At 44.3% G+C, this 12,337-nt stretch overlaps 1 protein-coding gene across 2 annotated transcripts in view; it reads right to left on the reverse strand.

The window, feature by feature from the left end:
- The window catches only part of ATRN (attractin), a 172,113-nt gene that overhangs the window by 120,693 nt on the left and 39,083 nt on the right, over nucleotides 1-12,337 (reverse strand). For both annotated transcript variants that reach the window (XM_020812892.3, XM_073002142.2), the window contains exons 2-3: nucleotides 11,198-11,281; nucleotides 7,081-7,194 (exon numbers count right to left, since the gene is read on the reverse strand). In XM_020812892.3, the coding sequence (XP_020668551.3) occupies nucleotides 7,081-7,194; nucleotides 11,198-11,281 (198 nt within the window). The remainder of the gene's footprint in view (nucleotides 1-7,080; nucleotides 7,195-11,197; nucleotides 11,282-12,337) is intronic.

Consider the following 12,337-nt stretch of genomic DNA (forward strand, 5'->3'; position numbering starts at 1 on the left):
ATTTAATCCCTCTGTCACTCAAATAAAACCCTCATCACGAAGATTTTATTATCTGTGGTGCCTCATACAGTTTACACATTTGCTTTTTATAGTGGAAGCCAAAAATCTCCTCTCGTCCTCGGAGATGAACGAGTATATAATGCTTTTAAGCTGTGCATAATCTTAACCCTAAATCAAAAGGACAGGAAGAAGATCACAGGTATGCCACGCAAGAGCAGCTGAAAGAGGCTGGTCTCTATCTCATCTATTTAAATCCCTCATCTCTCTTTTTTCAAAAAAGAGGTCTGAAGCAGTACACATTAATTGAAAGCATGGACCATCATATGTATCTTCCCTCACATATTCTCCAAGTACAGCTCAACAGGATATGTTTCAAGTTGCAGAAGACAAAGGAAAAACTCATAACGCATCAGAAAACATTCCCGCAAAAACTTCAAAGCTACTACTGGTCATCTGCTAAGAGCCTTGCCATTTTAAATGGTTAATCAAGACTATAGGCATGATCCAACGTTGTGTGGTTTTGTGCCAACTAGAGCAATATTTGCTAAGCAATCTGTACTAAGTGAAAGGACACTTTTGAGGCTTGCTTTAGCTGAATGCCTACAGCTTACCAACGTTTACTCTTCCATCTACTGGAATGTGAAAGATATTTGCAGTTCAACATGCATGTTATATAAAGGCAGAATTATGCATTCTAGATAAGGAGAGGCAACACCTGAATTTACTAAAACTGGACTGCTGTTATTCCTTATGTCCTAGCTTGCTGGAAAGCTCATGGCGGTGGAGCACCTTGGGGGTTTGATTCTCCACTTTGCCTCCTGGCAGAAGAGCCAGCCCATGTGGCCTTGGACAAACCACAGTACGCGCTCCCAGCGTGTCCCCAGAAGAAAGGCATGGTCCACTAGTTATGAGTAATCTACACCTAGAAAATCCTAGAAAGAATCTCCATCAGTCAGAATCGACTTGAAAGCATGTGGTTGTTATTATTAAATGCTACTGGTATTTTTATCTTTATACATTTTAATTTTTCAAGGGATGGGGGAGGTCAGGTTCCCTGGAGGGGTTAAGACAGCTAGTCTGCCCCTCCTGTATATTTCAAGGACACACACACAAATCCTTTGGCCTAATGCTCAGGAAATGGAGTTGATGGCTCGAGTGTTGATTCCTGGGTTGCAGGGGCAGAGAAAAGCTTGCACCAGGAAGGCTTATGTGAATGTTCTCCAAAGAACAGGGAAAAGGAGGTGAGGGGACCAAGACAGCAGAAGATGAGGCTGTGTGGACCTGAAGCATGTTTATGCACATTTGCAAGGGGAAAGCCGGCGACGGCAGCAGACAACCTCCGAGAGGCCTCCCATGGCAGCAGAGAAAGCCTTTGGAGGGCTTCGGCAGCAACGACGGTGACAGCTGGGGACCCCCGTGAGGCCTCTGCCAGTGGCGGGGAAGCCCTCGGAGGACTTCGCCAGTGGCAAGCGACCCCTTCAGACCGGTAAGGTGCTGCTTTTTGCATTTATTTTCTTTTTTTGGGGTGTGGGGGGTATTTTTTCCTTCGGCTGGTTACAAATTAATGGGTTTTCAATGCATTCCTGTGGGAAATGGACCCTCGACCTATGGACTTTTTGACCTGTAGCCACTGGTCCAATATGGATTAATTCGAAGGTCCACTGTACCTCCTATCATATATGATAGGGGACAGGGTGGCACTGCGGGTTAAACCACAGAAGCCTCTGTGCTGCAAGGTCGGAAGACCAGCCATCATAAGATCGAATCCACACAACAGAGGGAGCTCCCGTTGCTTGTCCCAGCTCCTGCCAACCTAGCTGTTCAAAATCATGTAAAAATGAGAGTAGATAAATAGGGACCACCATGGTGGGAAGGTCACGGCGTTCTGTGTCTAGTCACGTTGTCCACGTGACCACCATGGAAACTGTCTTCGGACAAACACTGGCTCTACAGCTTGGAAACGGGGATGAGCACCGTGTCCTAGAGTCGGACACGCCTGGACTCAATGTCAAGGGGGACCTTTACCTTTACCTTATATGACAAGCTTCCCAGTGCAATGTAGTGGATAGAGTGATGGACTAGGACTCTGGAGAACAGGGTTCAAACCCCCACTCAGCCATGGATTCCGACTTGACAGCAGAGAACACATACACATCACTTATTATGGTTTATATTAATATTTATAATTTACTTAAAATAATTGTACCTGACCTTCCTCCTAAGAAAGAAACCCAAGGTGGCGTACATCATTAAAACACAATTTCAACGCTTTAAAAACAGTGAGATTAGGCATCCTTCAGCCTCGAGAGACTATGGTAACGTGCTCTGAATAGACAGTGAATTATTCAAATTAAACAAATACAGTAAATAACATTACATTCAGAATATTAGGTACAGCATTACTAAAACAGATGCAAACCACCTCCTTTCAAAACCTCTGCTAGGTCACTAAGGAAAAGTGTGCCTGAAGAGGAAGGTCTTTTGCCTGGCTGTGGAAGGATGGCAAGGATGGGGCCTCCCAGCCTCACTGGGAGGCAAGAAGCAAGGGCTAGACTTAGGTCCTGTCCAGATGGGTATACAGATCGTCATTGTGGATCGTTGTTGCAATGGTCTGGGGTTAATCCACATGGGCTTCTACTAAAATCGACCCCTTCTGAACCTTTAAGAGTTGTTCCACTCCTTTCTGGTACATGGCTTAGAGGCCTTCTGTTTTTTGGTTTGGTTTGGGGCGCTCCTTATTCTCCCGTCGTCTGGCCTGTGTGGATGGTTGTTTGGCACCTCAATGGAGCTGTGGGTGGCCTTTTATATATATATTTCCCTAACAGATGTAGTGAAATTATAACACCATGGCGTTTCAATATGCCACTTAATTAACACACACACACCAAAATAAAAGGAAAGGCTAGGAAGGGGGCTATGTCAGCTCCATGGGCTCTGGCCCCACGAGGCCGTGAAGCCTCAGCAGAGATAAGGAGAAAGGAAGGAAAAAGAGGGTTTCCTCTCCATCTCACCAACCTGGACCCCAATGTTTTCCCTTTGTGCTAGTAACACTGCTCCAAACCTGCTCCACCATGGTGGCCTTACTCACGATTAATCCAGGTAAACCTTACACTCATGACTAAACCGGATACACTTACACATGAGTAAATGGGTGACCCAAAGAGATGTGTGTGGAGCTTTCTCACTAAAGTCTCCAGTGTGAATGGAAGGATAGCTCAAGTGAGGAGGAAAGACCTCGTTCTGAAGACAAGAACCTTTTTAAATTTCCCCAGACTGGACAGGCCAAAAGCCCCTGGAATTTCAGAGTTGAGATACAGTTTGCAATGGGGCGTCCCAACTCTCAGCCAGTCTGAAAGACCTAGCAGATGTCCGGCTACTAAACACAGAGACTTTGAGTAGGGTCCTTCTCTCTCTGTTGAAAATACACAAGGAAGGGGTGTATGTAGGGTTAACTAGCACAGAACTACATTCGTTTGCTTGTGTGTGTTTTGCTGTTATGGAGGGCAGTAAAGCGGAAGTCTTAATTGGCTGTTTCCTGTCATTGTAATGGGTTACATTCTCAAGGGCCATGTTGACATATTTAGATACAGACTTGTTGCCTTCCCTTAAGAACATGACTGATAAGGGCTACCCAACAAAATGCCTCCAAGGTAACGGGCTCCATAGTAACCCACATAACAAAACAGGAACATTATTCTGCGGTGCTGACACACTTATTTTTTTTCCTCTTACCATACAAAAACAATCCAAGAGGAAGCTTAAAACATAAAAATATATGTTCCTCATGTTACCTCTGGGTTTAGGACACTCTTTTTAAATTGAGCATCTTGTAACAACATTTGAAGGGTCACTGGGCAGAATGCTTTTAAGGAAAGTTTTATTGGCATAAACCAGATCTGTTGTAAGGAATAATTTATTCCAACTAATTGAAAGCATCCTATCCTTTTTCAAAACAAGGAGAGTCCTTCGACAACCAAAATTGCTACCAGATGGCCATTCAGCGACTTCTGACTATTAAAAGCTCCCCCCATCCCCTCTTCTCAAGCCCCCCCCCCCCCGGGGCTTCTTCGGGACAAAGGGGAGCCCTCAGGAACTTCAGAAGCTGAAAACAGGAGAGGAGGAAGCTTGCAATTAATTATATTAATTATTTTCAGCACCCGATCTGGTTTCCACTCATGTAACTTTACAACCAACAGGATTTTACCCAATGGGAAGCTTTCACGAACAAAAGGGAATTTTCCATCCAGCTCTCCAAACTCTGTTCGAAGCACCATCCATGTGCGAACCACACTGCTTTAAAGTCTCACAACCAAGCAAACCTGTGATATCTCAGCGCTGGTTCACAATCTGCAGCAGAACCACACACTTATTATAAATATTCAGCGGACATACGATTCTTCCCAGTCACGTGGGAATGTGTTACTCAGCTTCACAGTCCACCTATACTTTAGTTTTTTATTCATATGAAAAATGGCAGCCCTTCCATTAAATGCAGTCAGAATTTAGCCACTTACACAAGGAACAGAAAGCTGTCATGAAAAGAGATTACAAATAGGGGGAAATGTCTTGAAAGAGTTCTTGGGCACTGTTTGCTCAGAATACAGAAAGGCCAAGTGAGATGGGCATTCAGTAAACTCTGTTAGCCCTTCCATAAATCGGAGTACCAAAAACTCCTGTAGAACAGATATAAGCCACTCAGAAGCACATGGAGAGAGAGAGGTGCAGTTACGGCTCTGCTGTTTATAAAAGAAATAGTCCTGCTAACCACATCTGGTGCTCAGGTTCCAAAAGCACTAATGATATTTTTACAGCACTCAAGGGGAGCGGCTGTAATGGCCATGCTTTATCACAGCTTAATGAAAAGTGAGACCAACTGTTCAACCAAGGGAGAACCATGAACAACAAGCATTTTGTTCTCATGTCACACTGGAGACCTACCAAAACGTCTCCAGTGTGTTTGAGTGGTTGCTAACAGACAAACCATTGTGCGAAGAGCATTAACCTAAAGACTGCCAAGAACTATTGGTTTGATATCGATTTATTAGCACGCTGGCTAAGATTCCTGAAACCACTTAAAAATGCAGCATCTTAAAACAAGCAGCAGTGAGGAGTGGAGATGCACACCCACTGCCCATTGATGCCAGCTCGTTTCTCGTCCGAACAGAATGTTCAGCAGTTCCCAGCTCCGCCTCCTCCAGCAGGCACCCACTCTCAAGAGGGTATTGTTTAGTTGTTTAGTCGTGTCCGACTCTTCGGGACCCCATGGACCAGAGCACGCCAGGCCCTCCTGTCTTCCACCGCCTCCCGGAGTTGGGTCAAATTCATGCTGGTCGCTTCGATGACCCTGTCCAACCATCTCATCCTCTGTCGTCCCCTTCTCCTCTTGCCCTCACATTTTTCTAACATCAGCGTCTTTTCCAGGGAGTCTTCTCTTCTCATGAGATGACCAAAGTCTTGGAGCCTCAGCTTCAGGATCTGTCCTTCCAGTGAAGACTCAGGGTTGATTTCCTTCAGAATGGATAGGTTTGTTCTCCTTGCAGTCCAGGGGACTCTCAAGAGTCTCCTCCAGCACCACAATTCAAAAGCATCCATTCTTCGGCAGTCAGCTTTCTTTATGGTCCAGCTCTCACTTCCATACATTGCTACCTAAAAAACCATAGCTTTGACTATGCGGACCTTTGTTGGCAAGGTAAGGTCTCTCATTTTTAAGATGCTGTCAATGTTCGACATTGCTTTCCTCCCAAGAAGCAGGCATCTTTTAACTTTGTGGCTGCTGGGAAGTGCCAAATACCTGTTCGGACCAGAAATGAACCAACACGAACTGGCGGTTTGTGCCTACCTCTAGCGAGGTGACTTTGGATGCCTCTGAGATGCCGCTACCATCAGAAGGGTCAGCTTATCCATTGCATCCTGGGCTCTACCTTCAGGGACAGCTTCACACGATGCAACTTTATCACACTGGGATCCCACAGGATAGAAATCCTGCAGAAACTAGTTGGAAATCTAACAAAAGCCTGCCTGGCCCATATTGTGCAATCACCGGTCTTTATCCATTCTGACTGCCCTCATGTACCAATTCATCATTATGGGTGCATTGCTTCTGCGTAACTGCTTCGTTCATCCTCAAAAAAATGCCTAATTGGAAGCAAGGCGGCAGGCTTATTTTAAGCAGAAAGAATGGAAGCCAAGTCTTGGGACTTCTGAGGCATCACAGACGCAGAGTTCACAACGAGACAAGGGTCTGAATGCGGTTTTTCTCATCTACCCCCAACAACTAGTTCAGCACCCAGAATTGTTGATTCAAGTGGACAGCGCTCACCAGCAGCTCCACCACAAGGAAGCTGCATCATGCAGAATGAGAATCAATTATCCCTCCTGCAGAAAAACAGGGTGGAACGGTATCTAACCACTATTTATGCTTCATTTACAAGGCACTTTTAAAGCCAATTGTTACCAAGCCTTGGTTATAAGAACAAAACTGAGCATCTCCAAACCTTCAAACTTCCACTCAAAGCGCACACAATTTTTTTAAAAAAAAATAAAATTTTAAAATGCAGAAATACTTTAGGCTATATCTTATATCTCACCAGTGGTTACAATTATCCTATTTTCCCCTCCCCTCCCTTCTCCTGTTTAACCCTCTGGCTGAATATTTCAGGAGTCTGAGGAACCAGATTTTGATCCATGAAAACCCACGCTGAAGTAAAACTATTTGCTCTCCAAATTACTGTAATAACTTGGCTTTTCTCTTTTCTTTTCTTTTGGCAACACACCATGGTAGATTTAATGCAGCTACTTCTTCAGAAGTTGCTAATTAGGGCTTCTGCCTTGTTTGAACAACTTTTTTGTTCCAACAAAACCCTGCAAATAGGAGAGATGGAGTCAAACTGTGGTTTGGCCAAAAGCAACAACAACAACAACCCCACCCCATTATTAGCAGCAGCACCCCTGATGCTACTCTCTGCCATGACCCTTGCACCTTTTCAAAAATATCTGCCCTTCAAAAAAAGAAGAAGAAAAAGAATCCCATAAAACAAATGTGAAATACCAATTAGTTTCACACGATACTTTGGGGCTTACCTAAAAGCAGCCAGCAGTGGAGCATAAATTGAATCACCATCGTATACATACAAGTGGTCCCAGCTGCATTCTGTAGCAAAATGATTAAAGCGGAGCCTCAGGACTGTATTCGGCCTGGAAAATGGAAATACATGCAGCATTATTATAACAATACCAACAAACATACGGCTTTCCTTCCACCAGATGTAACATGCCACGCTAATGCTAGTCTCAAAAACCTGTGATCCTTCAAGCTCCCAGGTAAGGTGCAGTATAACTTGTTATTGACATTTTTGAGCGGTGAACATTTCGTAGGAATTAGCCTCTGTAGATTTACTACACTGTGAAAAACTGGCCTGAAAAACTACAGCTCTGTCTCAGCACACAAAGCAGGGGGCAGGTAAAATACAAATAATCCAGGAGGAAAAGGCATATTCCTGCCCTTCAAATTGCAAATCATGGCTCCCTCCTTCCTGTTTCTACAAAAGGCTTTTTCTGGTCTAACACATTCTGAGGATGGAAAATCATAGAAAGCAGAGAGAGAGAGAGAGAGAGAGAGAGAGAGAGAGAGAGAGAGAGAGAGAGAGAGAGAGAGAGAGAGAAGAACCCATTGTTTAGGATACAATTCCCTACCAAGGAGAGATCCATTTTAATTTGGTCGGGAATGGATAGAATTGTGCAACCTGTCAAAATCCTGGAAAGGGCCAGAATGGATGACTGAGAAATATGCCAAAATGTACGCTTCCTGGTATCCTCATAGCGATCCTAGTTTCACAGCATGCCAATAATCTGCGAGTCAGCATTAGAGAGGAAGGAAACCTTATTTCCTTCCGAACAGCCAACAGTCTTGTGGATCACCAAGACTAGCCGAAATTTCATATTCTATTTCACACAGGTTTTCCACCTTCTGCAGCCTGCTTCGCTGCATGTATGAAGCGGGCTTGCAGTCCATGAAAGCCTGTGCCCAATGAAAGGTCTTCATCCTTCAGGGGCCACAACACTTTTTGGTTTTTTGCTACCACAGAACAACACAACTACTTCCCTCCCCAGAAAAACCTACTTCCTCCACTAAAAAAAGAAAAGAAAATTATGAGAATAGTCTCATAGGTATTGAGTAGAGATGGGGGGGGGTATTTGTATACAAATACCCTCCCACAGGGGCAGATAATGAGGGTCCATCCCCTGGGGCCAGACTTTTAAATTAGGCATCCTTCAGACTATGATAACATGCTCTGTATGGAGGACTTGGAACAGCGTCTAGTGTGGCTGAGAAGGCCAATTTGAGAGTGACTGTCCCTTCCACACTGAAGACAAATACAATCTGTACCCCATTTAGCTCCCTGATTTTGCTGCTTTTGTGACTGCCTCTTTGCCTAGGCCTGCTGGACAAGGGAGAGGCTGTGATGCACCACCTGCCTCCCGGCTGAACGCTCAGAGAAGTCAAGGTTTCCCATCTGTTGAGGTCCATTCCTAAGGCCTTCAGATCCCGCTTGCAGACATCCTTGTATCACAGCTGTGGTCTCCCTCTGGAGCGATTTCCCTGCACTCATTCTCCATCCAGGAGATCTTTTGGAATCCGACCATCAGCCATTCTCACAAATGACTACTCACTATTCCGCCACTGCCACGAGCTCAGCGGTGCCTTTCTATCTCTCTGTTGCTTGCAATGGATTAAGCACTCTTCCACCTGGCAGAGAGGCTCGTCATCCCGCCTTCTGCCAGGACTGGCTAATCCATCACAGGCAACAGAGCAATAGCAAGGCTCCGTGGCACTCGTGGCAGCAGTGGAATCATGAGTGGTCAGTCTGGCCCAGGGGGCCGGACCCTCATTATCTGCATCTGTGGGGTGGATATTCGTACAGTGGTGCCTCGCTTAACGAGCGCACCGTTTAACGAAGAATCCGTATAGCGATCCCTTTTTGGGGATCGCTATACAGATCAGCCCCAATCGCCGCACTCGCTTTGCGACGATTGGGGCCTCCGGCGGCCATTTTGGAGCCGCCGAACTGCTGATCGGCGGCTCCAAAATGGCCGCGGATGGCCCGAAATGCCACCCCCGCAGCGTTTTCGCGACCTCCGTAAGCAAGGGGAGTGCGCGAAAACACTGATAGGGGCCATTTTGGGTCATCCGGCGCCCATTTTGGAGCCGCCGATCAGCTGATCGGCGGCTCCAAAATGGCCGCCGGACGCGAAAACATCGCTGGAGGGGTAAGTTTCGAAGCTTATTGGAACGCATTAAACTAAGTTTAATGCGTTCCAATAGGCTTTCCTTACCCGCACAGCGATGTTTTCGTATAGCGAAGGTTAATCCGGAACGGATTAACCTCGCTATACGGGGCACCACTGTATTTGTATATGAACACGAATACCCCCATCTCTAGTATTGAGCCTTTCCAGACTGCAGTTGGAGCAGCACTGCATAGTTAAATGCTTTCAAAGAACAACAACATACACCCAGTCCAATCAGCAATTTCCTGTCTGTATTCAGAAATAGCACAGTACTGTACTGGATACACCATGAGACACTACCAGTAAAACACCGTATCTTAAACTCAAGTTAGCATTACAGTTCACATTCAGGTATGGTCTTTTCTTTCATAGGAAGGATCACCTGAGCAATCCTCACGATCTATGTATCATACAACTCTCCAGCACCATTAACATCAAAGGGGATCCCTCTTCAAAAGAGACAGTTACTTTTCACGAGAGAGTTGTATGTCATTCAGACATATTGTATGTTGCATCTTATTCAATACAATCCTCTTGCGCCTAGTGTAACAAGTGGGTCACTATCTAAGCATCTCAAAAATACACAATGGGTTTAACAATGCCCAGCCTAAAAATCTTCCACAATATAACATTAGTGAAGATAGCCATAAGTCTCCTTTAGAATAATGGACAATAGGAGTGCCATTCTGGTTTTTTTAAAAATCCTTTAGAAGGAGCCCTGAAAAGCAGCTGGGAGAGATGAAATATCCACATAGTTCACAAAAGCTCCTTTTCATCGTTTGAAGGACCTTTTGTAAAAGGTCAGCAGTTCCTCGGAAGGCTTGTCTGTGTCAATGTGAATCTGGGACAGGATCACAGGGGTTCAACATTTCTTGGGGGAAAACTGATTTTTCATGCATAGGAGGAAACTTTGAGCAGCTTTACAGCTTCACTCGATCTGGGCACAAAGAAAAGTGGACAGTTAGGCTAAGAGTCCAAAGTTTAAGCCTGGTGGAAAGTGGTTAATTATGTTGTCTCTTTCCCCAAAACCAAAGAGAAGAACAGTCAAGAGAGAGAAATCATGGGAAACACCAGAATGTCTTGTCAGGATCATGGTATAGCGTCCTGAACGCCCCCCTGCTATCAATTTTTTTTCCATTTTGTCACCAGATGTCCATATTTTTTTCCCACTGATCTTCCGTTGCTTTTCTTAATGTTGAGCAAAAATTGGGGCGGGGGGAACTACTGGTGGTAAAGATTCTCTGGGATAGAATTCTCTTGGCCCATTCCTCATGGTCAATATATTAGTGGCATTCATTCCAACAGTCCAGAAAGCCTGGTCCATACAAGTAAAGGGTGAAAGGATTTGGCCTTTTGTGTGGTCCACCAATTGGTGCTCATGTAGGTAAAATTTCTTACACAATAACACATCAAATAACAACAGTGCAAGTAATATCACTGGAATGACATATTAAACCCAATTTCAACAGACATTATTGAGGAACAAAGGTCTAAATCCAGTCATTAGTCCACACTAGAATCGATCCCTTAAATTAATGGCCAAAATCTTACTGTGCAACTATGCATGTGCAGCTCAACATTTCACCCACTGTAGTTGCAAGGGGACTGAGGCAGAAATGCTGTCCGAACAGCACTTCTGCCAGTCTTGCACTGAACAATTCCTTGTTAAAGGAAATGTAAAGTTATGCTGATATAAACAGGATCCTGGTCAATGGAACATAAGAACTGAGAGAACATGTCTTGTTCATTCCTTCTTCTGCTCGAGTTGAGACTGACAATTAGAGTTACATATTTCCAATTTAGGAACTGTACAGCATCAAAAAGTTCTGTATCACTGAGATTTAATTACATGGAGGCAAAAGACGGTCACCAAACTCGTCTTACAAAAATTAAGACACCTGCAACTCACCTTCCCTGAATAAGCCACGTGCATTTTGTTTTGTATTTATAGTTCCCAGGTCCATCTGTAATATACCCTGAAGACCCGGTAAGCCTGCAAAGAGAAAGCAAACATGTAACATCCCTCATGATTTAATATTCATTCTTCCAAAGTCATATCAAAAGAAAGTGAAAATAAAATTGCTGACATTATATTGCCTTTATACAAATCTGTGTCACACCAACTTTCAAATTACTGTGCAAACGTTTGGTCAATGTGGCTTGAAAAGCAAGCATATCTTAGAGATGGGGAGAAGAGAATAATCACAAGAGCCACAAAGGCAACTTAACTATGATGAAAACCTATAATGAATGGGGCTATTTGGCTTGGGGGAAAGGTTGATAAGAGGAATGTATAAAAATGATACAGGATTATTAAATGTGTATTAAAATGATGTACTGTACAGACATTTCATTTTGGATTGTCTCACCATAGGGTTTTTGACGTATAAAATATTGAGAAGTGTTTTGCCACCATTCTGTGCAGTACTGACACTGGTCAAACTGAGTGTCATTGCTGTAGTCTGTCAAACATCCTCTGCCCAGTGCCACTGTCCACTAGGACAGTTGCCCAGTAGCTGCCATTCAAAGAGGTATAGGATCTCCAGAGGTCAAAAGTGACTTGGTGGTGCATAACAACAATAAATGATAGGCATGAACAAGGATATCATTCCCTCTTCCGCATAATTCTAAAACCTAGGTTCATCCGATGAAGTTGAGCAATCAAGGACAACTAAAGGGAGCTACTGCTTCACACATCACATATTGAGATCCCACATACCACACATACTGAAGTGCAACTGATGCTTGCCCACTGCAAATGGAGCATTAACATATGTTTGCATGCTTTAGAGCTAGCTTCCCACAGACTATGTGAGTAAAAGAGAAACAGGGGTTGCCAAAGCACAGACTCATCAGTTTGGGGGAAGAAGTGTGGGCATGTGATGCTGCCTGCTGGGCTGTGAGTCTTTAATACAGCATAAAACAACATCGCCCAACCTGTTTTTCTTGATAGGGGCCATGTTTCTTGAGCATGATTTTCACAGCAACAGGTTGAAGAAACCTGATTTAGATAAAAGGGACCAAAGGAAAACCACTGGGCAAAGCAGAA

This window comes from Pogona vitticeps, chromosome 5 (genome assembly GCF_051106095.1).
Source record: "Pogona vitticeps strain Pit_001003342236 chromosome 5, PviZW2.1, whole genome shotgun sequence".
NCBI lineage: Eukaryota > Metazoa > Chordata > Lepidosauria > Squamata > Agamidae > Pogona > Pogona vitticeps.